Below are 27,902 nucleotides of genomic sequence, written 5' to 3'. Positions count from 1 at the left end.
TACAGAGATATTTTTTTGAATAATTTATTTTTACTATATAATTAGGCATGTTTAGATGTAATAAAAAGATTTTTTGAAGTAAGCGATGACATGGCATCATTTAGGACAGTGGGGCCTACTACAGTCTAGTCATTATTTATTTTTAAGTTCAACTTGTTTATTCCGGGATACTATTATTAGTGTTCAGTCTATCTGTGAAAAAAAACATTTTTTGTATAATATAAAACGTTTATAATAGCCACTTTACACGATGCAACTAATTGCGCAATTAATTGCACAATTTCTTGCAGCAATAGACATTGCATCGTGTCATACGAAAATTGCACAGAAAAGCTGCAACTTCTTGCTGCAAGAAGTTGCAGCTAAATAGAACATATCCTATTTTTCATGCAATTTTTTCTGCAATTTGGTTATATTTTTAGTAACTTTTAAGGCTAAGTACACTGTTGACATTCTGTCATCCTAAATTTCTAACCCAACAATTTTTTAACAAAACTAGAGGAACTTTTTACTAATTTCACGCTTCACAGATACGATAACATTATTCTGCTGGATAACTTTAATTATGCAACATAGGGATTAAAAAACTATTTTCTATTTGTATTTCTTACAACTTGTTTCCTTTTGTAAATGAATAATGTATTATAGGTATACAGTAGAGCGTCGATTATCCGAACTAATTGGGGACATGGGTGTTCGGAAAACCGATTTGTTCGGATAATCGAAGTATATTGATATAGTCAAACATATCTAACCACATGTGAATGAAAGCCATACATATTTATATACCTACATATTTATTTATATCTTTAATGACAAATAGCAATTAAACAAAAAAGTGTAGGCTTTGCAACAACATATTTTTAGATACAATATTGAAGAAAATTGAAGATATTTTAACCGTTAATAATTATTACTAACGCTTGCTCGGTACTCGAGTGCGGGGCGCGGGATTCGGGAGTTCGGATAACCGGTCGTTGGGTTGATCGACGTTCGGATAATCGACGCTCTACTGTACTTGCATTAGGTATTAATTATTGATTTTGTTATAATACACAATATTATAATTTTCTCAAATTATAATCTAACATTTTTATTCTAATATCTGATAACTCTACTCAAAAAATTACATTTAATTTATAAAAACAACATAACCTAAAATTTATGCTATTTTGTCAAAGTTTCTGTCTATTTCATGTCAGTTTATGCAATTGTTTGCACCGTGTAATCACTTTATTGCAGAAAGTTAGTTGTAACTTATTGCACAAGTTCTTGCGCAAGAAATTGTGCAATTAATTGCGCAATTAGTTGCATCGTGTAAAGTGGCTATTATACATTTTAGAGAAAATGGTTTAAATAAAAGTTGTATATCTTAAAAAATTTATTAATTTTGAGGGTTTCTAAATTAAAATACATAAAGAATAATTTATAAATGTTTATAACTTTGTTTTTTTGCATGATGACATCTAATATCATTACTTACAAGGGTTCTTAAAGTGTGGCAAATGTCAAACAGATGGACCAAATTGTTTATTAAGTACATTGTCGTAAATTGAACGAGGAATTCAAAAACGATTTTTAATTTGAAATAACTCAGTGGCGCAAAATTTTTTTCATTTAAAAAATTCAGACCATTACTCGTACGCGCACCAATGATGAATATAAAATTTTTCTGTCACCTCTGAAGGTCATTTTGAACATTTGTTGCAAATGTCCGATAGTCCGATCTTGGACCGCGTTTGTTGCTACCTGTTGATCGCTACTGTTGCCTCTTTAATAGAATGAGAAAATCAAGAAAAAGCTATAGCTTAAATCTATAATTATTGATCTAAACTTAACATCATAAATATTTGCTGTTTTTCTAGACTTACATATCACAATTATTACAGAAAAACAAATTATGAAAATTGAAAAGTACTAATGACACATTAATTTCTTCCATCGTTCCACAATATTTATGGATTAATCAATTCGTTTCGATAACACATCTATTTATAGCACCTGCTAATGGCAATAACATTAAGTGTCACCTCTCACTGCTCACAGGATAAACATTTTTTCACGTCTTTCTCTGTTTTCACATGTCGCTCTGCGATGTTTTCCAATCATTAAGGTGTTGACAAAAAGAAAATTATCGTCGGCTAAAAGCGGATTTTCCACGATATAATCCATAGTCTTGACTGATGTTCTAAATTATTTATGATATAGGATATAGATTATAATTTGCACGCAAGCGATCGTTTTGCTTTTCTCTTTAGCAATAGCAACAACTTTTTTGTATTTTAAAATAACCCAGATGATGAATTGTTGAATTTTCGATAATCTGACATGAAAATATTTAGTCCTGTCGCTAGGGGGGTACACTCAACGAAAAAGGTACGTAATATTAATAAAAATGTTAATTCAGACAACAAAAACAATCATTCTTAAAATTCGTCCAATTCTTGGTTTTATTGGAACAACAAAGCGATGTTCATCAATTCATTATTTTCGTTAGTTGATCTAATGTATTACGTTTATTGAATGGATGAACATCCATTTATTAATACATAATACTTTCATTATGTATACCATAATATCACTTTATTGATTTTACGAACACTGTTCACTGAGCCAACGAACACTATTCATTGAAACAACAACGTCGTTAATTGACCGACGAAAACTATTCGTTGTGTCAATAACAATGTTATTTCTCCTAAAGTATACTGCTTCATGCATCCAATAAATTTCGTTTATTTCTACAATTATTTCCGTTTATTCTTACAATTAATTCCGTTCATTCCTACAATAAATACGGTTATTCTTACAAGCAATTCTATTCATTCCTACAATCAGTTTCGTTCCCCCTTTGGTTGTCCTAAACCTAATGGACTTTACACTGTGTGATTTCTCATATGATTTCACTTATACAGTGCGCTAGAATAAGTCTTACACCCCCCCCCATTAACTTATTTATTTTTAGCACATGAGCATAATGCTCGGATAGGTCGATTTTTAAAATAATCAAAGTATATTGTAACATCAATGTTTCGAACTTTACGCGATCCCTCTTCAGGTGACAGGCACAACAGATTTTTTTAAATGACAAAGTACATCATGTGACAGCTCATTTAAAAGCGTTTAAAATATTGATTCCAAAAATGTATTAACACTTTAATCCTTTTTGAAAGCGCAGATGCAAAGTTTTGATTGAATTCTTTTTAAACGCATTCATTTTTTTTGGAATCCTGAGAAAACTGATAAGTATTTTTGAAAAATTTTAACGCAGTATAAAAGATTACATTATTACCGAGGGCTGAAAGTCCCATAGAATTAACAAAAAGTTTCTTTTGAATGGTAGGTATATTTGAAATTAAAAATAACATCATAGACCAGGGCGCATCTGTAAAAATATTAGTACATTTGGACGTTGAGAGGAGACTCAAATTTTTTTGCAAAAATTGCTTGAAAATAACTCAAATAATAATATTTGAGTTATCCTCCCTCTCAAAAAGGTCCGGAACATTGTTTAAATAATCAAAACGTCAAAAAATGAAGGAAAAATTCGATTTTTTTCTTCGTTTTTTGATTATAACTTTAAAAGTTGTACTGACATAAAAGTTGCGTAATTAAATTTCCTATAATATAGAATTGGTTAAAAATTTAAAAAATAGTCACCCTTGTTGAAAAATAGCAATAATTGCGAAAAAACCATACAAAAACAAGTATTCGCATTTTACGTTTTTCAACCATTTATGCTACATTTAGAACCTTCATATTTTACCCACAAAAACTTTATGATACAGTAAAACAATACTGTAAATTTCACTGAGATCGGTTTAATACATTTTGCAAAATAAATTTTGCAATCCAGCATTCGCAAAAAAAATTCATGTTTTCAAAATGTTACAGGACTGAAAATAAAGCAGCTTTTATTTGCAATTTGCAAAACTAAAATCGATTAACTACCACGGCGTCAGGAATTTTTTTAAATAAACATTAATTATTGGTGCTACGCGCAGGACAGCGGATAGTTTGCTCTGATTGGGCATTCCAATGACCTTTGATAATGATTGATACATTTTAATTTTTATTACATTTCGATATAAATAAATAAATTTGTTTATTGCAAAATAAAAACACATCCTTTGAAATGGGCGGATGTAATTTCGGCCGGAAAAAGGGCAGGTACTAAAAGCCGGTAGGTAAATTCGGCCGGAGGTTTTAAGTTGCTTCTTAATTACTTCTTATTCGTTTTGAACAGAAATTTTGCTAATTTTAAAAAATTAATATATTATATTATATATTACACAGTACAATTTTCAAAGGAGGAAGACCTAACGCTTCGTCAAAACCTAACTTTCGGGTATGCCGGATTTATACTCAGCTATTGCTACTGCCGCTGCCGTTGACGGAAATATTGCCCGAAATATGATCTCGACACGAGTGAGGTGTTTACATCAGTCTCATTACCGAACGAATCACAAGAAAGGAATGTGACAACAACATCGTCTTGCTCCCTTACTCACTTGCCGCTCTGCCGGCGGCGAAGCCGCCTTTGACTTCTCTCCTTTGACTTCCGTCACTAGAACCGACTTTTTGGGTATGTAGGTGCAGTGGCAGTAGCATGACGAGTAAAAGCGCGAGTGAGCTATTTACACATTCACGCTGCCCACTTCCCTGTCCAATTCCCTGTCGAACAGGGCTGAGTATAAATCCGGTATTAGAGTGTAGAGTACCCCAGGAGTGTAATTACCAATATTTTAATCTCATCGTAAACATCAACCCCTCGGCCGAAATTACCCCTGTCATAAATGGTACCCCTTGATTTATGCAGGTAGGCCAAGGGATTACCGGCCGAAATTACGCCCGCCGTTTGAAATAACACTTTTTTAGCAAAAACTTTCTTTGTTCATATATTTTAACTTAGAGAATAAAAGTTTATTATTTTTAAACATAAGCAATTGTTTAAACAATATTTCACAAACAATAATAAAATTAGTTTGATTTTTGTGGAATAAAAATATTAAAATACAACAAAATATAGAGTAAGAAAATAATATATTAGATAGAGATTGGAAGAAAATTTGGTGGAAATCAACTTGTGTGAATCAAACACCCCTGTCCTGCGCGTAGCACCAAAAATAATGTTTATTTAAAAAATTTCCTGACGCCGTGGTAATTAATCGTTTTTAATTTTGCAAATTGCAAATGAAAGGTACAGTACACTTCTATAAGCAAAAAAAATCAACTTGCTATCTGCTTTATTTTCAGTCCTGCAAACATTAAAAAAAAATGAATTTTTTTTTGCGAAAGCTGGATTGCAAAATTTATTTTGCAAAATCTGTTAAACCGATCTTAATGAAATTTACAGTGTTGTTTTACTATATGATAAAGTTTTTCTGGGTAAAATATGAAGGTTCTTAGTGTAGCATAAATGGCTGAAAACCGTAAAATGCGAATACTTGTTTTTGTATGGTTTTTTCTCAATTATTGCTATTTTGCAACAAGGGTGACTATTTTTAAAATTTTTAACCAATTCTATATTGTAGGAAAGTTAATCACGCAACTTTTATGTTAGTACAACTTTTCTCAGAAATGAATAGTTTTAAAGTTATAATCAAAAAACCAATAAAAAAATCGAATTTTTCCTTCATATTTTGACATTTTGATTATTTAAATAATGTTCCGGACCATTTTGAATGGAACTCAAATATTACTATGTGAGTTATTTTCAAGCAATTTCTGCAAAAAAATTTGAGTCGCCTTTCAACGTCCATCTCAAAACTGATGCGCCCCCTGGACTATTAGAACAACATTGAAATTAAAAATCATACTAAATTTTCTCTTTTTCTCCCTTGTGACTTATTAAAATAATCATTATAGAAGTTCTCATGGACTTAAGTCCCTCGATACTACTGTAATATTTTATTCTGCGTTTAAATTTTTCAAAAATACTAATTAGTTTTCTCGGGATTCGAAAAAAATGAATACGATAATAGACACACGAAAACTTCCTTCCAGTACGGACTACACCTGGAAACAAAATGAAATTATTCGGCACTTCGGCAAAGAATTCTTTTGTAAACAATGGTAATACCATGGTATACGTCCATGGGTAATACAGAGAAGCTCGGGGTATCACGATAAGGAAAAGCCGTTACATTTCAAATGGTCAAGCAAAACATTTATTGATTTAACAACTGTGTCTATTGCTACCATGAACGCATTGATTGTGGTTATTAAACGCAGTAGTAGATGATTAATGTATTCGTTGTCACAACAATCAGTTTATATCAATGGAATAATCAAATATTACCCTACATTAACAACATTTGTACACTGTTTTAATAAAATCTGTACGTTGTCACGATAGACCAATTTAATTGCTTATCATCTACGAAATCAAGAAAGTGAGTTGCTGCCAGAAATAACATTATTTATTAAATATACGAAACTAACTTATTGGCAGAATAAATTGAATGTTATTGATTAATGTACCTACTCTAGTTATTTTCACAATTATTATTCACTCATTGTGACAATAACCAAATACATTCATCAATGTCTAAAAGTTCGTTGAAACAAAAAATTAAATTGTTGTTACAACGAAATACTATTCAATAATCACTGTTAATCAATATTACAAACTAAATTTTTTTGAGTGTGGGCCCTTTAGAAAAGTCCAAAAAGTCCTTTATTTGAAAGTAAGTCCAATCAAAAAAATTAAATGGCGAAGCTGTTAGCAATAAAAAGATCTGCAACTTTTGTATTTGTATTTTTTCACATACTTAAGCTTAAAAATTTATACGAACAATTAAAATAATCGAGTTTTTGTTTGTTAATTTTTATCTTCTCCATTTTTTTTATCCATTTCAGTTTTTTACGTTTTTTTTTTGTACTGAAGAACCATTTTATTTTAGGTGCATTTCCAAATAGCAAGTAGGTAGGTATTCAAACTCTCATTATCATCCAAAGAGCCATTCAAACCAACAATTTGACGAAACTTTTACCTTTTGTACATTGAATTGCGAGACTCCTATTTTAAAAAATTCCTATCAAATTATTCATCCTAACGTTGATATACTTTACAAAACCTGTCGTATGCAGTATAAAGATCGTACCGGTCTTTTTGCAATTGAAAGCAATGTACATATGTAAAAGTATATATTAAAAAAAGAATCTCCCTGAAGAAAAGGTCCTTTATTGCTATCAAAAGAACAGGTTTTTTTTCTATACGAGTTTATAAGAATTGGGGCAAACGAAAAAACGGTAAAATATAAATTGACATAAGGATACCTATATACATAATTTTATTTTATCTTGTTATACTTAGTGGAGTCACCGAAGGTTTTCACCTCCGATTTCTTTGAAGCTTCATCGATTTTCATGAAAATTTGTGAGTAGTTAGAAGATACTTCAAGGAATAAAGGTGACATGATGCCAACTTGCGCTTTTACCCTGGGGGTGGATGCCACACCTTCTCGGGGGTGAAATTTTTTTTATTAAAAATAATACCAGAAATCGATAGAGGGGCAACTTCTAAGCAACATTTGTTATATAAAGTTAATAACATAAATCAATACTTTTTGAGTTATTAAATATCAAAGATTTTATTTTTTCTTAAAAAATGCATGTTTTAAAGCTGTTTTTCACGTATTACTCAAAAACTATAACTTTTTTAAAAAAGCTATTATTACCAAAATTAAAGATAATAAAAAATTTAATACACTCCCCACTTAAAGAACTAAACTAATGTTATTTCACAGTGAGTTATGGGTAATTGAATGTATATTTTTTTCGATGAGTACTCAAATCTAAGTATTCAAGCTTACATAACGGGAAAACGATGCATTTTATATAATATACTTGTTAAGCAGTTGTCAAAGTACTTCGGAATACCTATCAAATGAGCTCCAGTAGAAGTTAATAGCATCAAAATTAACCAAGTTATGATGAAAATAAGAGAACCCTTTCGATTTTTTTAGGAAAAAGTGAAAAATAAAACATACGCAATTTCCACAAAAATTAAAATTTGTAGTAATCCTCACAAGAATTTCTTTAGAGGTTAAAATAGATAAAGATTTCAACAATTTTGACCGGTTTAGAATGCATATTTTTGAAAAAAAAAGATATAATTTAAAAAAATCTGAATTTTTAAAATGATCGTACTTTTCATTTTCTTTTGATAATACCTCCAAAAATACTCAATATACGTAAAAAATCATATATTACTAAATTTTAGTTTTTTCTGTTCCAAATACTTTATCCATTTTACTATTTCCGTAGAGTCAAAAATAACCGAGATAGAAACGTTTAATATTTCAATTTTGCTGCGAGAACCATGTAACCGGGGCCATTTATTCTTTCATTTTTAAAAAAGTAAGAGGTTTAAAAAACGTAATTTTGACGTTTTTTAATAGCTCTTGGAATCAACTTTTAATTAGTTTTTAGGTGAACCGTATATCTTAAAAATTAACGAAGTTATTTACAAAAAAACAATAACATTTTTTGGAAAATTTTTTAAAAGATACATTTTGAAACATTTTTGGTGCATAAATTTTAATGCTATCAACTTGTTCGAGGACTTTTTTGATAGATATTTCTATGAACTTTGACAAATGTGTAATAATTTTCCCGGTATTTAAGCTTGAATACTTAGATTTGGGTACTAGACGAAAGAAATATACATTCAATTACCTATAACTCACTTTTAGTTAACATTGAAAGGTTTTTCTGGTAAGGAGTTTATTTGATTTTTTATTACCCTCAATTTTCATAATAATAACGTTTTTGCAAAAACTTATAATTTTTGAGTTATTTATGAAAAATCGGTTAAAAACATACATTTTTCTCACGAAAAATTAAAATCTTTGATCTTTAATAACTCAAAAAGTTTTGATTTATTTTAATAAATTTATATAACAAATTTTGCTTATAATTGGTCCTTCTATCGAATTGTAGGGTCACTTTTAATAAAATAATTTTCACCCCCGATGAGGGGTGGCATCCACCCCCAGGGTAAAAGCGCAAGTTGGCACCATATCCACCTTCAGTGACTGCACTATTATTACGGTATCTATGTTAAGAAAATTAATTTGCCAAATGATATTCTTTGGAAGAAATAATTTTTAGTAAGATAAACAGATAAACTGCAGAAAAAAATATATTATTTCTTCCACGCCTAAAAACTACTTTCACTAATTTCTATCAGAGTTATAGAAGAAGAGGAGCACATTGATGGGTAATTGAATGTATATTTTTTTCGATGAGTACTCAAATCTAAGTATTCAAGCTTACATAACGGGAAAACGATGCATTTTATATAATATACTTGTTAAGCAGTTGTCAAAGTACTTCGGAATACCTATCAAATGAGCTCCAGTAGAAGTTAATAGCATCAAAATTAAGCAAGTTATGATGAAAATAAGAGAACCCTTTCGATTTTTTTAGGAAAAAGTGAAAAATAAAACATACGCAATTTCCACAAAAATTAAAATTTGTAGTAATCCTCACAAGAATTTCTTTAGAGGTTAAAATAGATAAATATTTCAACAATTTTGACCGGTTTAGAATGCATATTTTTGAAAAAAAAAGATATAATTTAAAAAAATCTGAATTTTTAAAATGATCGTACTTTTCATTTTCTTTTGATAATACCTCCAAAAATACTCAATATACGTAAAAAATCATATATTACTAAATTTTAGTTTTTTCTGTTCCAAATACTTTATCCATTTTACTATTTCCGTAGAGTCAAAAATAACCGAGATAGAAACGTTTAATATTTCAATTTTGCTGCGAGAACCATGTAACCGGGGCCATTTATTCTTTCATTTTTAAAAAAGTAAGAGGTTTAAAAAACGTAATTTTGACGTTTTTTAATAGCTCTTGGAATCAACTTTTAATTAGTTTTTAGGTGAACCGTATATCTTAAAAATTAACGAAGTTATTTACAAAAAAACAATAACATTTTTTGGAAAATTTTTTAAAAGATACATTTTGAAACATTTTTGGTGCATAAATTTTAATGCTATCAACTTGTTCGAGGACTTTTTTGATAGATATTTCTATGAACTTTGACAAATGTGTAATAATTTTCCCGGTATTTAAGCTTGAATACTTAGATTTGGGTACTAGACGAAAGAAATATACATTCAATTACCTATAACTCACTTTTAGTTAACATTGAAAGGTTTTTCTGGTAAGGAGTTTATTTGATTTTTTATTACCCTCAATTTTCATAATAATAACGTTTTTGCAAAAACTTATAATTTTTGAGTTATTTATGAAAAATCGGTTAAAAACATACATTTTTCTCACGAAAAATTAAAATCTTTGATCTTTAATAACTCAAAAAGTTTTGATTTATTTTAATAAATTTATATAACAACTTTTGCTTATAATTGGTCCCTCTATCGAATTGTAGGGTCACTTTTAATAAAATAATTTTCACCCCCGATGAGGGGTGGCATCCACCCCCAGGGTAAAAGCGCAAGTTGGCACCATATCCACCTTCAGTGACTGCACTATTATTACGGTATCTATGTTAAGAAAATTAATTTGCCAAATGATATTCTTTGGAAGAAATAATTTTTAGTAAGATAAACAGATAAACTGCAGAAAAAAATATATTATTTCTTCCACACCTAAAAACTACTTTCACTAATTTCTATCAGAGTTATAGAAGAAGAGGAGCACATTTTTAGAGATGGGAAAAGGAGGCTTCTGGAGTTTTCTGAGAAGTGTATCCATCAAGATCCAACCTTCGACACCACATAAAAGAGAATACATAACATCTAATTTTGATCAATCTAATTGTTAGTTTCAATTTTTATCAATTTCCCTGAAACCAATCCAATTTTCAGTTTCAAAGTGATATTGTTTCCACATGAGATTTTATTCATCTTAAAACAAGTAATTCGACTTCGTATGTCCTAGGTTTTCACCCAAAGTAATCGAAAGTAGAACTGGAAGACGTTATTTGAATTCTTAGTGTAACTTTGCGAGGATTGATACGAATTTACTAATTTTGAGTAATTTTTGCTAAAATTAAAATTAAAAATTAAGTAGTTAAAATTTCTCACCTGTAGTACCATCCTTGGATTATAAGCTTTCATTTGACACCTCATTTGTCATTCTACCTGGTATAATGACGGAGGAGTTATATTTGCGGTCGGACGGACACACGGACAGACAGCCTAGGTCAAATTTATCACCTTTAGTACCATCCTTAGATTATAAGCTTTCATTTGACACCTCATTTATCATTTTACCTGGTATAATGACGAAGGAGTTATATTTGCGGTCGGACGGACCGACGGACAGACAGCCTCGGTCCAATATCTCACCTTTAGTGCCATCCTTGGATTATAAGCTTTCATTTGACACCTCATTTGTAATTCTACCTGGTATAATGACGGAGGGGTTATATTCCCGGTCGTACGGACCGACGGAAAGACAGCCTGGGTCAAATATCTCACCTTTAGTACCATCCTTGGATTATCAGCTTTAATTTGACACCTCACTTGTCATTCTACCTGGTATAATGACGGAGAAGTTATATTCGCGGTAGTACGGACCGATGGAACGACAGCCTAGCTCAAATATCTCACCTTTAGTACCATCCTTGGATTATAAGCTTTTATTTGACACCTCATTTATCATTCAAGCTGGTATAATGATGGAGGAGTTATATTCGCGGTCGTACGGACCGACGGAAAGACAGCCTAGGTCAAATATCTCACCTTTAGTACCATCCTTGGATTATAAGCTTTCATTTGACACCTCATTTGTCATTCTACCTGGTATAATGATGGAGGAGTTATATTCACGGTCGGACAGACCGCCAAGGTCAAATATCTCACCTTTAGTACCATCCTTGGATTATCAGCTTTCATTTGACACCTCATTTGTCATTCTACCTGGTATAATGACGGAGAAGTTATATTCGCGGTCGTACGGACCGACGGAAAGACAGCCTAGCTCAAATGTCTCACCTTTAGTACCATCCTTGGATTATCAGCTTTTATTTGACACCTCACTTGTCATTCTACCTGGTATAATGACGGAGAAGTTATATTCGCGGTAGTACGGACCGATGGAAAGACAGCCTAGCTCAAATATCTCACCTTTAGTACCATCCTTGGATTATAAGCTTTCATTTGACACCTCATTTATCATTCAAGCTGGTATAATGATGGAGGAGTTATATTCGCGGTCGTACGGACCGACGGAAAGACAGCCTAAGTTAAATATCTCACCTTTTGTACCATCCTTGGATTATAAGCTTTCATTTGACACCTCATTTGTCATTCTACCTGGTATAATGATGGAGGAGTTATATTCGCGGTCGGACAGACCGCCAAGATCAAATATCTCACCTTTAGTACCATCCATGGATTATCAGCTTTCATTTGACACCTCATTTGTCATGCTAGCTGGTATATTGACGGAGGAGTTGTGATTACAGACAGACGGACGGAGAGACGGACGTGGATAATACAAAGTTTTCACATTTTTTTAAAATTAGGTGAAAACAAAATGCAGCTCTGGCCTTCTCTTTACGTAGATATTCCTATTTCTTTGCTCCTGTCCCAGTTCTCATTTAGATTTCAGTCGAAATAAGTGATACTGTGGATTCTCTTCAGTTGTTCTCTATAAGTTGTTACCACTTCTGGTTGTATTGGTGTTTTACTGGTAACCATCACCTTTTCTTTGTAGTGTTTAGCTTTAGTCCATATTCATGTGGACTATCAGTGAGGGCTGTGCTAATCCTATCAATTAGGTAATGAATTTCTTCATAACTAATGACTATCTATTGGGTGTATAGTTCGTATGCGATATTTTATGCTTACAGTCACACTGGTTTACCAGATTTATCATCGTGTGATCAACTGATACAATTTTTAAAGTACCTACATAAAAATAAATTTTTTAAAAAACTTCCATACAAATGGGCCATGTATTAAACCACATTTTGTTTTGTTTCAGAGGAAGATTTTCACGGATCTTACTCTAAGATAGTATTAAAATACTTTCTTGCCGAGGGTATTGTCTCTAATCATTCTACTTTAGTTGCTAGTCAAGATGTAAATCCTTCCAATATTGTAAGTATTCGATTATTTATTACATATTATATTATTATTATTAATATCTAGAAATTATTTATGTTTACATATTATACATCTCTCCATAAAATAGGCAAAAAAGAGCCAGTATACTTCATGTACTATAAGCTTGGTAATACGTCACAATTACCAAATAAGCAATGTCGCCAGATCGCTTAATAATTAAATTAATAAAGAAAAAGGCAGGTTTTGTTTATATTTGATTCAGAGTTGGACTATCATCTCCATATAGCTATTTCAGCATCCTCATGCATCCTCAGTGAAGCTATGCAGTCACAACTCTGAAAGAAACATAAACAATCTGCCTATTTAAGGGAAACCATCGCGATGCAATGATTCCACCTTTTGAGACGCAATCTAGCGACATCTCTCGTATTACGAGGAAAACAACGAAAAGCCCTAGATACAAAGTTGACTACTTTTTAAACAATTAAAATAATTGAAATAAAAATATAATAAACAATATTTTAAATCTAAGACTTTTCGTTAATAAACTGCTTTCTGGCTGCATCCTGTATCTCCGGCTTTTACAATATATAAGCACAGATACGACGAAAATAGGAGAAAGCAAATAGAAAACACTTAGCCCACGCATTTACCTTCTCTTCTTCTAGGAAAAGGACCGAAAGACAGTTTCTAAATACTCAAAACTGAGTAAAAATGAAAAAGATAAAGGCAGGTTTTGTTTATATTTGATTCAGAGTTGGACTACCATCTCCATATAGCTATTTCAGCATCCTCATGCAACCTCAGTGAAGGTATGCAGTCACAACTCTGAAAGAAACATAAACAATCTGCCTATTTAAGGGAAACCATCGCGATACAATGATTCCACCTTTTGAGACGCAATCTAGCGACATCTCTCGTATTACGAGGAAAACAACGAAAAGCCCTAGATACAAAGTTTACTACTTTTTAAACAATTAGAATATTTGAAATAAAAATATAATAAACAATATTTTAAGGGCCGGTTGTTCGAACGCTAATCAACAATGATCACTATCAAATATTTAATTACTGTCACCAAAATTGTCAATGTCAACTTTTATTGGGTTGCTGAAAATATAATTGATTATAATTATGAGATTATGTACTCAATTAACATAACAATTATTAACATAATTGATTAAGTAATTTCATAATTGTAATTCAGCAACCCAAACAAAGTAGACATTGACAGTTGGTGACAGTAATTAAATATTTGATAATGATCATTGTTGATTAGCGTTCAAACAACCGGCCCTAAATCTATGACTTTTCGTTAATAAACTGCTTTCTGCGATGCAGCCAGAAAGCAGTTTATTAACGAAAAGTCTTATAATTAAATTAATGTTAAAGGAATTATATGGGGTCCACATACTGGCTTTACAAGAAACAAAGCAGAAAGGGAATCTGACAATTGAAGTAGACTAGTAGACTATTATACCTCCTCTACTATTGTCTTCCTCATATTAACTCCTTTAGTATATGATTCGTATATGAGTCGTCCTGTAGGTTTTCAAGTCATATAAGTACAGTTACGGTCATTGAATAGTTTACACTTTAATTTTTACATTGTAATACTGCAAAAATAGCAGTGTCGTACGGATTTGATAAATGTCAAAGTCAAAAAATTTGAAAAAGTCAATGCTTGTCAAAATTTCAGAAGTGTTCAAAAATAAAATAAAACGATATGAAACTCTTCCAAAATGATTCGAATGCATTTGAGTGATGCGCAAAAAGCAAGAGCAATTGCCAAACTCGCAGAAGGCTGGTCACTAAGGCAAGTTGCTGCAGATTTAAACGTGAGCCATATTTGCATATGGAAAATCAAACAAAGATGTGTTTATCAATATTTAATATAAAATAGATTTAAAATAAAAGGGTATTTTAAAACCAGACTTCCTTATTTTCGTTATTAAGACCATAAACCATAATCAAGTTTATTAAAAAAAACTTCTTTCTATACTTTTCATTTTGTTAAATTTTGTAAAATATATTATTTATATTATTTTGATTTTTTAATTTTAATCAACCTATTCTAGGTACACCACTGGTAACGTCACTTTGACGTAAAAGGTGCGTTTACACTGGGTAAAAATTTTAATAATCGGCTCCTAGATACGTAATCCTGTAAACTATTTAATGACTGCAACTGTACTTATATTACGACAAGCAAGAACTGGCTTGTGGCGCTGTGGTTAAATTTTGTATTATTACATAATTCATTTGTTTTTTGACCGTCAAGCGGAAGGGATCGAGGTCCCAACGTTAAATTGACTTTATATTATTTAACCTATCTACACTATATAATACGAGAAGTTCTGGACAAGTGCAAGATGTGAAAGGGGACTTAACGTCACGCTTGATTTTTCCAGTCATTTTTCAGCGCCAACCTTCTTGATATTTGTGTGCCAAGATTTGTCTTATCAAAAATATCGAAACGTTTATTTTCTTTTACAGATCAAAGAATTACCTGCTGTGATTGATAGTGATCTAGAGCCAGAGAGGGTACTACAATCCCCTGGTATTAGTGATAAGATGAAGATAGCATTCAGATATCAAAATTTACCTACCAGAGACAGTGCAAGACACCACGTCAAACATATCGGACATATCTACGACTTATCAAAAAATATGTCATTTAGCGATATAGAAAATTCAGATATATGTTATTGGACTGGCCAAAGAATTGAAAATGGTAAGCTATTATATGCCTAAATATTTATAACCCTTATTCTCAGATGGATGACGTCACTAATATGATATGTATGTCAAGAAATCATAATTTTAAAATAAAAATCAACCTATTTCAGGATTTTTCCTTCGTAAAATCGTAGAAAATCTCAAAAACGTCAGATTTTCTACACAAATTTTTTAATTTTCTTTTCATCATATTTTAATACTAATTTTAAAGTCCGGATTATAAGCATGATAGGAAGTCAAAATAAGCATTTATATAAGCAGAAAATGTCGCAAAATAAGCAAAGTTTTTATGAAATAAGCAAGGTTCAAGAAAAAAAAACGTGTAAGTAAACATGGATATACTGATATAAAATGAATAAATGAGATTAACATTAAATTAGATTTATTTTTAATTATCGTATTATTAACAATAAATAAAAAATTACAAAAGTGTTAAGCTATAATATAATACAAAACAATCGAAAAATAATTAACATATTAATATATTTTTTATTCATGGCCATTAGCATAAAAAAAAATTAACAATAATATGTTTTTCAAAATTTTCTTGTAAAAAACTATGTCTTCTATCTGTATACATATATGTATACGTAGAAAAAGTTCTTTCAACATATGCAGATGTGATTGGTGCGTATTTAAATTTAGACAAATGTACCGATACTATTTGACAACAATATAATAAATTTGGGCTGTCTGCAGACAAATATTAGTTTATTACATGGACAGGTATAACTATGGGTTTTCCCGTTTATCTCCTAAGCCTAAGGGATTAAAATTCTTATGGTTTACTGAATTATTAGAGTTTTATAGCTCTGTATACTTCATAGAATTTTGCTTAAGACAGGAAGTAACATGAAATTTCACTATAGTTTATCATAAGAAGTAAAATAAACAAAGATAAGCAGCATGTCTTTAAAATAAGCATTTTTACTAAAAATCCTAATTATATGCAAAAAAAGCAAAATGCTTATAATTCGAATTTTACTAATTATCCTGTTCCCAACGAAGACAAATCCAAAGACACAAAAGTTATAAAAATATATTTACTAAAAACACCAATATATTTTTTTCACCCAGTATTTTTTACATTGATACATACTTAACTTGAAAGATTTAGCAACTAACTTCATACTGTCTTCTTCTTCTTCTTCTACGGCACTACAGCCCAAATTGAGCCTTTTCCTCCTTTATTTTTTGCCTTCACCCTTGCTTGTCTGTGGCTGTTCTTCTCCATACACGGACTCCTAAAAGAGCTTGTGCGTCGCTGTTTACTGTGTCTTCCCAGCGCTTTCTTGACTTTCCAACCGGTCTGTTTCCCTGCATTCTAGCATTCAGTGCTCTTTTTGGTAGCCTTCATACTGTCGCTTTTATAAAAATTTCACTCTTCAACATTTTTTTCAATCGCGCCTAAAGAAGTAAAAATTCAAACGTATAGTTGAGGATTTTACAAAACTTCTGTATTCTTATAGACCCGTAGGTTGAGGTTAAATAGTACATTAATTTCTGATTTTTCCAGATCGTAAGGTTCCCGATTTTTACCCTTCATTTCTAAATTGATTGCAACTCACCAAAAAAATAAGTAGGGGAAGGTTGTCAAGGTTGGCCACTTTTTGAACTTTATCGTATAACTATCGTTTGAATACAAATTTTTTCAATCTTCAGTAAGTGTTGGAAAGGTGGAAGAAAGAGGAATAATTGATTTGTCATGCTATAAAATATATCAATTACAAACGATTTGCGGGCATTACGAAAAGAAAAAAAATTGTACTCAAGGTTGGCCACTAAGGTTGGCCACTTTTCGAAAATTTCCAAAAAAAAATGATTTTATGACTCCCTGGAATAGAATCAACTGTAGTTAGTCACATGTTCATGTTTATCAAAGTAAAACACAATTTTGAATTAAATTTCAAAAAACAATTTAATCAGATTCGCAGTTTTTACAAATGAAATAACTTTTCGTCAAAAATATTTTTTAATATTCAAATTTAAAAGAACCTTCCCTAAAGATAGAGGGCAGCGTTGTTTGCGCATGCGTGAACAATGCTGTCGGACTATGTCCAAAAAATATAGAATTTATATTTAGAAATCGCATCAAAAATCGCAAAAAAACTTGGGTGTACGACAGAAATGAGGTGTGTCCAACTTTGACAACACAAAGTGTCCAACTTTGACGATAAACATCATACTGCTTTTGCACGGTGCCATAACCAAACTGTCCACGGGATTACTAATTGTTCTCAGTATTTTATCCTATGAGGAACACAGATTGTATTCATATGCTTACCTCTTTGATGACATGTTTCCAAGCCAATTTATATCACTTTTACTGCGGGAACTCTAAACACTTTTTGCGTCACTTTTTGGCCACAACAAAAACAAAACATGACAAGAGACAAGTCTGAAGTTAGTCGCGGTATGAAAAGCTTGAAGTTACTCACATAAGTCATTTTACGCTTGTAGACAGATGGCACTACTAGTTGATTATTAAATGTTTAAAGTGGCCAACCTTGACAACCTTCCCCTAAATAAATAAAAACGAAAAAATTCTGCTTTTGGGGGTTGAAGAAGGAGGTGATGGGCTCAAATTACATTAAATCATATAGGTCTGGATCCCGCGTATGAAAAAAAGTTGATTAATAGCAAGCTGAAACTTTGTTAATAGCTTAAGGGTGTCTAGTCGGACAAACTTTGATTATTTGTTACCCAAATAATTGGAAGTTCTGTCCGACAAAATACATGGGAGGTTTTCGTAGTCTGACGTTCCTAATTTTTAACCTGTTCCATAATTAAAACTTCCCCTGTTCCAATGTTTCCATACATCAAAGTTTGTCCGACTAGGCACCCTAAAACATTAAGCTATTAAAAAATTTTCAGCTTGCTATTAATCAACTTTTTTTTCATACGCGGGATCCAGACCTATTATTTTGTAATAACAAAGAACATAAGAAAATAATACAAATTAATTCTGGTAGTGGGGGCATTTTGTCCAGCTTTATACTGGAGTACTGGGGGGTACTGGGGGTACCCTTTATGTCCAAAGACTTCTTACTTGATATAATACTACTCTATTGTTTACATCTTTCCTTACATTACACCTCAATTATTTTTTCATACGCAGGTTCAAGAACCTACTCGAATCCGGCGTACAACGCTCTCTTAAAGTCAATAAGTAAAAAAATCAAAGATGGAAAGTTCTTCCTGAAAGACTCCCCGGAGAAGAGGACCGTTCTCAGGATTGGCGTGCATTCGCTGGGTTCCCCCATGTGGTTACCTCACAGGAAGTCGCTGCATTCGATAGATAGTACGAGGGATCTAGACAAGTTCATATTTTGTCTAAGGGCACTAGTGAGATCGGCGTATGCAGTGGCTGTCGTTACGATTCCTACACATCTTTATCACGAGGTAAGTCCACCCTTATATTTGGCAATATTCATTCTATAGGTTGAAGCGTTTTAAATGGCATCTCAGATGGGGCCAGGGATAAAACTACCCGTGTTGAGCTGGCCCCCCCCCCACTTGCAAAAATTAAAAAACAAATAGCCCTGATTTATGAGCTATTTATGAGCTCTCATATTCCGCAAACTAAAAATTTTGAGCTCGTTCCACTGAGCAGGAATTTAATACCCTAGTGGGGGGGCTGAGTCAGCCCCCCCCACTACTTAAAAATAGGAATATTGAATCGGTTTTTGCGGCAGAATTACGAGCTATTTATGAGCTCTTGAAATTATATAGTTTCGATTTTTGAGCTCATCCCCTTCACCCCCAAATAACCCTTTAATTGATTTAACTTAAGAGAAAGATGCTGGGAAAACTTAAAATATATCGTATTGCGGATATAATTCATATAGCTTATATACTCTAAGAATAAACTATTAAATCAAGAGCATTTCGATTATTGAGCTACAACCCCTTCGCAAGAAAACCACCCTATCTTCCCGGCTTAAGAGAAAGTTGTACTTAAAATGCGTTAAACTAATTATTTGGCGACTACATATCATTTAATAATTTATAAGGTTCCAAATTACGCGCATTTAGATCAGTAAATTGCAATTTATTTTGTATAGTGCAGTCACTGAAGGTAAAAATCAACGATTACCTTCAATTTCGGTGAACCTTCATCGATTTTCACGAAAATTGGTCAGTAGTTAGAGGATACGTCAAGAAACAAAGGTGACATGGTACCACCTTGCGCCTTTACCCTGAGGGTGGATACCGCCCCTTCTCGGGGGTGAAAATTATTTTATAAAAAATAAATGCACAAATCAATAAAAGAACAAATTAAAAGCAAAATTTATTATATAAAGTTAATAAAATAAGTCAATACTTTTTAAGTTATTAATGATCAAAGATTTTAATTATTTGTGAAAAAATGCATGTTTTGAAAAGGTTTTTTGTAAATCACTGAAAAATTTTAAATTTTTACAAAAAAGTTAATAGTAGTTTAATTCGTATAGCTTATATTCTAAGAATAAACTCTTAAATCACGCGTCTTTCGATTATAGAGCTACAACCCCTTCGCAAGAAAACGACCCCATATTCCCGGCTTAAGAGAGAGTTGTTCTTAAAATAATTTAAATTAATTATTTGGCGACTACATATCGTTTAATAATTTATGAGCTTGCAAAATATACGCATCTCAATTATTGAATTGCCATTTTCTTTCTATAGTGCAGTCACTGAAGGTAAAAATCAACTAGTACCTTCGATTTCGGTAAATCTCCATTTATTTTCACGAATTGACAATAACAACTTGGGGTTTTAGCCTGGGGTATATGTCACCCCTTCTCGGGAGTGAAAATTACTTTATTAAAAATAACCCCACAAATCGAGAGAGGGACAAATTGTAAGCAAAATTTGTTATATAATGTGATTAAAATAAATCAATACTTTTTGAGTTATTAAAGATCAAATATTTTAATTTTTGGAAAGAAAATGCATGCTTTAGAGCAATTTTTCATAAATGACTAAAAAGTTTTCATCACTAAAATTGAAGCTAATAAAAAATATAATAACTTGCTTACTTGAAAAACCCTTTAATGTTAATTTAAAATAAGTTATTGGTAATTAAATGTATATTTTTTCCGCGACTGTTAAAATCTAAGGGTTCAAGCTTAAATAACGGGAAAGAGATGCATTTTATAACACTTAGGTTCTAAATACTTGTCAAAGTACTTAGAAATAACTATGAAAAATAAGATGCAGAAAAAGTTGATAGTATCAAAATCCGCTCACCAATTTTCGTGAAAATGAATGGAGATTTACCGAAATCGAAAGTACTAGTTGATTTTTACCTTCAGTGACTGCACTATAGAAAGAAAATGGCAATTCAATAATTGAGATGCGTATATTTTGCAAGCTCATAAATTATTAAACGATATGTAGTCGCCAAATAATTAATTTAAATTATTTTAAGAACAACTCTCTCTTAAGCCGGGAATATGGGGTCGTTTTCTTGCGAAGGGGTTGTAGCTCTATAATCGAAAGACGCGTGATTTAAGAGTTTATTCTTATAATATAAGCTATACGAATTAAACTACTATTAACTTTTTTGTAAAAATTTAAAGTTTTTCAGTGATTTACAAAAAACCTTTTCAAAACATGCATTTTTTCACAAATAATTAAAATCTTTGATCTTTAATAACTTAAAAAGTATTGACTTATTTTATTAACTTTATATAATAAATTTTGCTTTTAATTTGTTCTTTTATTGATTTGTGCATTTATTTTTTATAAAATAATTTTCACCCCCGAGAAGGGGCGGTATCCACCCTTAGGGTAAAGGCGCAAGGTGGTACCATGTCACCTTTGTTTCTTGACGTATCCTCTAACTACTGACCAATTTTCGTGAAAATCGATGAAGGTTCACCGAAATTGAAGGTAATCGTTGATTTTTACCTTCAGTGACTGCACTATACAAAATAAATTGCAATTTACTGATCTAAATGCGCGTAATTTGGAACCTTATAAATTATTAAATGATATGTAGTCGCCAAATAATTAGTTTAACGCATTTTAAGTACAACTTTCTCTTAAGCCGGGAAGATAGGGTGGTTTTCTTGCGAAGGGGTTGTAGCTCAATAATCGAAATGCTCTTGATTTAATAGTTTATTCTTAGAGTATATAAGCTATATGAATTATATCCGCAATACGATATATTTTAAGTTTTCCCAGCATCTTTCTCTTAAGTTAAATCAATTAAAGGGTTGTTTGGGGGTGAAGGGGATGAGCTCAAAAATCGAAACTATATAATTTCAAGAGCTCATAAATAGCTCGTAATTCTGCCGCAAAAACCGATTCAATATTCCTATTTTTAAGTAGTGGGGGGGGGGGGCTGACTCAGCCCCCCCCCCCACTAGGGTATTAAATTCCTGCTCAGTGGAACGAGCTCAAAATTTTTAGTTTGCGGAATATGAGAGCTCATAAATAGCTCATAAATCAGGGCTATTTGTTTTTTAATTTTTGCAAGTGGGGGGGGGGGCCAGCTCAACACGGGTGATAAAACTAACTACATAGATATTGGGGGGTCGAAACGGGGCTGTAGAAGCAGCAGGCACTCAAACCTTGTTTGGGAGGGTTTTAAGTAACTACCATTACCAAATAAGCAAAGGATACTTACATAGACTTGAGGACTTTCCTACTATTTTAAATATGACGCCGTTTGGAATAAATCGTCAGATTCACTACTGGGTACTTACTGGACACATTACGGTACTTACGGATACCAAATGGGGGGACATTCATCTGAGATTCCTCTTTTGGGTTAAACTGGGCTACTCTAACATCTTTCCTTGACTTCTATGCCATTTTTCTTTTCTTTTACTCTAAAACTCAATTTCAGTTGCATTAGAAATCTAGTTAATAATCTTCCAAAAGGGTTATAGAAATAAAAATAGGTACATTTTCAAAATATTTACTGAAACTTCAAAACTCTATTTTTATTACAAAAAAAAATATTCTCAAACAGGAAATTACAGACTTTACTACAGGAATGACAAATAAAAACAACTACAAACTTTATATAATTTTTACAAATACAAAAAAATTTCAACTTTGTTGGGCAGTGTATTTTAAAATTAAAGTTGACCGACTTATTTCAACGTCATTCAGCTAGCTGTCAAATGTCACTGCCATTTTATTTAATTTCCAAAAAACTTTACTGATGTTGAGAGCAAAATCTATTAAAATATTAAAAAATTTCACCAACTGCAAGTTTTAATATCCACTTGGAATTTAATTAAACACAAAATCCTACTATACCTTATTAAAACACTTGTCACACTTAAACAAAGCAAACACTTTCATGTGTCAATCAACAGGTGGGCGTGGCTTCTTATGACGAAAACGGGCTCAAGACAATGGGGACCGCACAAAATCGAAGAACAAATCAATGGGGACTTCAAACATCATAAAAAAATGAACAGAAACTTCCACACAATGCCGGCTCGCAACTGCGTATTTGCATTTTCACCTTACAAATCCAACAAAGGGAAGTTGATTCTTCTAACTACTCCTCGAATTTGGAACTACCTACCCATCGGTGCGGTACTTAACCTTCACCGAAAATTCTTCTACGAATTTGCTGCGTACTTGCAAGCAAAATTCGTCCTTACGCTGCAACATCTACAAGTTTGGGACCAGGGAATACATATTTTTTTAAGGGGAAATAGGTATTTTCTCAATGTTGTGAAACAATTTGAAACATTTCAAACAGGGGTGGTTCAGGATATTTTAATGATGAATAACTTCACAAAATAAATTAGAAAATTAGGTATTTTTTGGGGGATAGGATATAAAATTAATGAATGCTATTAACTCAAAATACAGGGAATAATTATTTATTAGGCGGTTTTAAAACAAAACATTGTAGCGGAATTTGTAATGCTACAAGGTCAAACTGATAACAGGTGAATGTTCTCAAAAGAATTTGATAGTGTGTAAAATTATTTATTAAAATCAGCTTTCAGAATATCACATGTCATCTTCAGAAAATTATATCATAAATAAATCCTACTTTAGTATTCCACAACAGTTAACAGTGATAATCCTCTACAAGTACCTGCCTAATACTACCTTTCACGGCATCTGTCGTGACAACGTTGTCAGACAATGTTGTTAAAGTCTTTAATCGTACGTTATCGGCCGGCTCCTATAAAAGAATTATAATTTGGGAAATATTTATGAACGAAAAATGGAAAAATACTACACTTTTGTGAACTTTTTTTGAGTTTGGCCCTGCTTATTTTAAAAAAGTAGCAAAATTTACAATAACAGAATTGGCAACACTGTTGTCCTATATCCGCACACTGCCATCTGCACATTTAAATGGGGATTTTTTACTTTACAAGGCTTTTCATCCTAATAACAGAGACAATTAATCTTCCATAAGGAATTTATAACCTCCTATGAGACGAAGCTCTGAAGAAAGCATGTGACATGCTGAAAAGACTTACCTGATTTTATTAAATAATTTTACACACTTTAGTTACGATACTATTTCCTTATAGCGTTTCAACATCTACGTTAGTTAACGGGAAAGAACCGCAATATTAATATAGTGTCAAAAATGCTTAAAAATTAACGACAAAAAAGTTATGCGATAAAATAACCGTTGACCTACCCAAAACTAACGCATATGACCGATACTAGGAATTCACAATTGATGAAATCAATTCATCTCTGGAAGATAAATAAACGTACTAGTTTTCGTTTTTCAAAATGTTTTTTTTTAATCTTTTTCAAATTCAAAAAACGAAAACATTTTCAAATCGATTTTTCCAGAAAACGGAGTACCCCACTGACTTAAAGCAAAGAGTATCTTTTAGTAATAGAATACGTCACAATTTAATAGTCCAGTGTCAAAAATGATTAGAAGTTAAAGACAAAAAAGTTGTGCGATAAAATAACCGTTGACCTACTTAACACGGATGCCTATGACTTGTACTAGAAATTCGCAATTGATGAAATCGATTTATCTCAGGAAGATAAATAAACGTACCAGTTTTCGTTTCTCTAAATACAAGCGTTCTGGAGGTATTAACAAAAAAAAACTAAAAGAGATGCCATCTTCAAAGAGCTCTAGCTCCCTTAGGAACCAATTTCGGACTGGGTGATTTGGGTTAAATTGTCTTAAAATTATCTGAGGAATCTTCGGTCTTCGTTTGTCTGGATACCCTGTATAAGGAAAGAAGAAGAAGATACTACGATCAATATTGTTGTTTTGGACACCAGGATGTAATACGGAATTTTACGAACGAGTAAAGCCCACATCGTATAAATTATACACCAGAATTCAGACGTTGACATTAATACGTATTTCGTTTTTTGTGACAATGCACCAGAATTATCATTTTTTATCTTGTTTTAGTTCCTTTAAAGATGCCAATGTTCTGATATTTCTGACAGGAAACGTGATAGTGATTTTTACAAACAGATTGTTTTCATAGATTCGTTATAATTAGATAAAATAAGAGTTATCTTGTTTTTTTGTCTAAGAGCATCGAACTCCTTGTGTTGAAATATGTTTTTTTATACTTGAGGGGCAGTTTCCTCTGAAAATGGTTGAAAAAACTTTGTTTATTTGTTGTTTGAGTTCATAATATATTATTATATTATATCCTTAAATAAGCGCATTACTCATTGCAAATGAATCACAAGGTGCAATATTGAAAAATATTGACCGAAAAGATTTCAAAAAAAATTCCCGATAAATGTGACATTTTAATCCTTATACAGATACAGCGACCGCACAATCATAAATAATAAATAGAAGCCATGTCAAAAAATAACTTCGAGATAGAACTGAACATCAATAAACAAATAGCAGTAAACAATGGATACAACGAACAAACAATTAACAAGATTTTAAACCATGGTACAATAAAGTTTCAAGGAATATTGTACCATGATTTTTAACCAAAAACTGTACAAGAAAGCACTGAAATTAGTCTTCCCACTACCACAGAAGAAAACCCAGCTCCTTAGGCTCTATTACAGTGTTTTTCAATCTGTGGGTCGCGACCCCTAAGGGGGTCGCCAAGCCTTACTCGGGTGGTCGCCGGCTGAAATAAAAATTTGAGGTTCTTACACAAAAAAATAATTTTAGTGGGAAGAATGTGCTTGTTTATTTTTCAAAGTTTATCAAATTTGGTGCTATTTTTGAAACGTTAATAATTAAATATTTTTCTAATTGCAACCTATTTCCCTTTTTAGTTATAATGTCTCTCATTGAAGAAAATATCAGTTCACACAAGTATGAAGTGGAAAATTGCACTAAAATAATTTAAGAGCTTCCCTTGCCAGCTATGGATATTTGTGTTTTCTTTTCATACAAAATACGTCGACACTTTGCGAATAAAATTCCATTTTAAGCATGCCATCAGCAGCTAAATCTAGAAGACATTTTTTCATTTTTGTGGTGACATCAGCAGATCTATTGATTTGTCCCAAAGAGTTTAAAATCCATCTAGGCCGATTGTTAGCTTCAAAGTACAAGTCTGGAAACTATGTCAAAAGTTGCTCTATTTAATTATGCAAGCTCTGTATCATGCAAGGGATATGGGCTGATACTGCAAAACTTTGGTCTGTTGCATTATCTTTAACAATCTTTCAAACACATTGAAAAAAGGAAAGTTTTGCGTGAAATTGGGTTTATTTTTAGCTGGTAATATATTTTCTTCTCTTCCTTGAACGTTTTTATTCAAATTGTTCAGGTGACTAAAAGATCTGCCAAAAATGCTAATTTCAAGAGCCAAATAAGGTCAGAAAAACGATAAGCATATTCAGATTTTGCATCTTGTAAGAACATTCATGTCTCAGTTCCAGAATTCGTGTCCGTACCGTTCCTTTGGATAGCCACCTGATATCTGCGTGGTAAAGGAGATTTTGATGAAGCGAGCACATGTCACCAGAAACGATTCTGAATAGCCGGGTTTGCAAAGCTTTGCCTTTCATACAATTCACAACTTTATTACCTCCTTCAGCACGTCATAAGATGTGTCACAAAAGTGTATCTAAAGCGATGCCCTAGAGAGATGGCGAACTCTGGGGGATTATAGCCTTAGCACGGTAAGGGCGCACTGCCGTGCCTGACAGCAATTCGTCCCAACTCGTGGGAACAAATATGGAGAACGAGATTGAAAAAACAAACACAAAAACGGGAACGGACACAGAGGCGACTTCAGTCGTGGATTCTGTATCTGTCCCAAATACTGAGCCAGAAGTTGTTCCAAGCGGAACAGACTCTGCACAAAGTAGCATAAAACGCCTTTCTGGAGCTCAAAAAAGAAAGATGACGAAAAAGGCAAAAATGGCTGCTGGAACATGGACCACAGCAAATCCCCATAAAAACAAAACGGGAGTACTGGTAAAACCCGAGGGTAAAAAGAGACCGCGGGAGAATACCATTACCCCCCCGCAACAAAGGGTTGCTAAGAGACCAAGGAGCTCTCATGAGCAGACTAGGTCATACAGCAATGTCACAAAAGTATTCAGGATAGCGGTGGCACACAGGCACCATCCGGATACTCAACTAGATCAGGCTCACGCAGACCTGATCATCAACAAACTAAAGCTAGCAGTGGATGAGGCTCCTGTTGGAAGTCAAAATCAACTGCTACAGTTCCATAAAACATCGTTTAGCGCAGGTACTCTGTGGGTAAACTGTGCTAACGAACATACCAAAAAATGGACTACTGAGGTGGTAAGGACTATGGAGGGCCTGTGGGAAGGAGTCGACTTAAATGTGGTCGATCCCAGCCACATGCCAAAACGCCCTATGGTCCTCGTTCGCATCCCCGAGAAAGAGGCTGAAGAATCAACAGTCAGAACCCGTTTAGAGAGGCAAAATAAAGACCTTAAGACGGAAGACTGGTTGTTGAAAAATCGGAAGGTCGGAGAGGACATGCAAATCCTCGTATACACGATCGACGAGGTCTCCTATAAAACATTGAAGGCTGCAAATTTCAAGGCGTATTACAGACTTGAAAAGATATCCTTCAAAACCATCAGAGGCATTGATGGCTTTAATCAGAATCCTGCAAGCGAATCTCCAGCATAGTAAGTCAGCTTCGGCAGAACTTACTGTCGCCATGAGAAGGTTTGATGTAG

At 32.5% G+C, this 27,902-nt stretch overlaps 1 protein-coding gene across 1 annotated transcript in view; it reads left to right on the top strand.

Moving 5' to 3' along the window:
* Positions 1 to 27,902, top strand: part of LOC114331776 (elongator complex protein 4) — a 79,089-nt gene that overhangs the window by 27,351 nt on the left and 23,836 nt on the right. Inside the window, exons 3-5 of the mRNA XM_028281428.2 lie at positions 12,976 to 13,091; positions 15,555 to 15,792; positions 18,916 to 19,199. Coding sequence (XP_028137229.1) covers positions 12,976 to 13,091; positions 15,555 to 15,792; positions 18,916 to 19,199 — 638 coding nt within the window. The remainder of the gene's footprint in view (positions 1 to 12,975; positions 13,092 to 15,554; positions 15,793 to 18,915; positions 19,200 to 27,902) is intronic.

The sequence above is a fragment of the Diabrotica virgifera genome, chromosome 8, assembly GCF_917563875.1.
Source record: "Diabrotica virgifera virgifera chromosome 8, PGI_DIABVI_V3a".
NCBI lineage: Eukaryota > Metazoa > Arthropoda > Insecta > Coleoptera > Chrysomelidae > Diabrotica > Diabrotica virgifera.
Note: the sequence above shows the minus strand (reverse complement) of the source record. Positions and strands in the feature narration are given on the sequence as shown.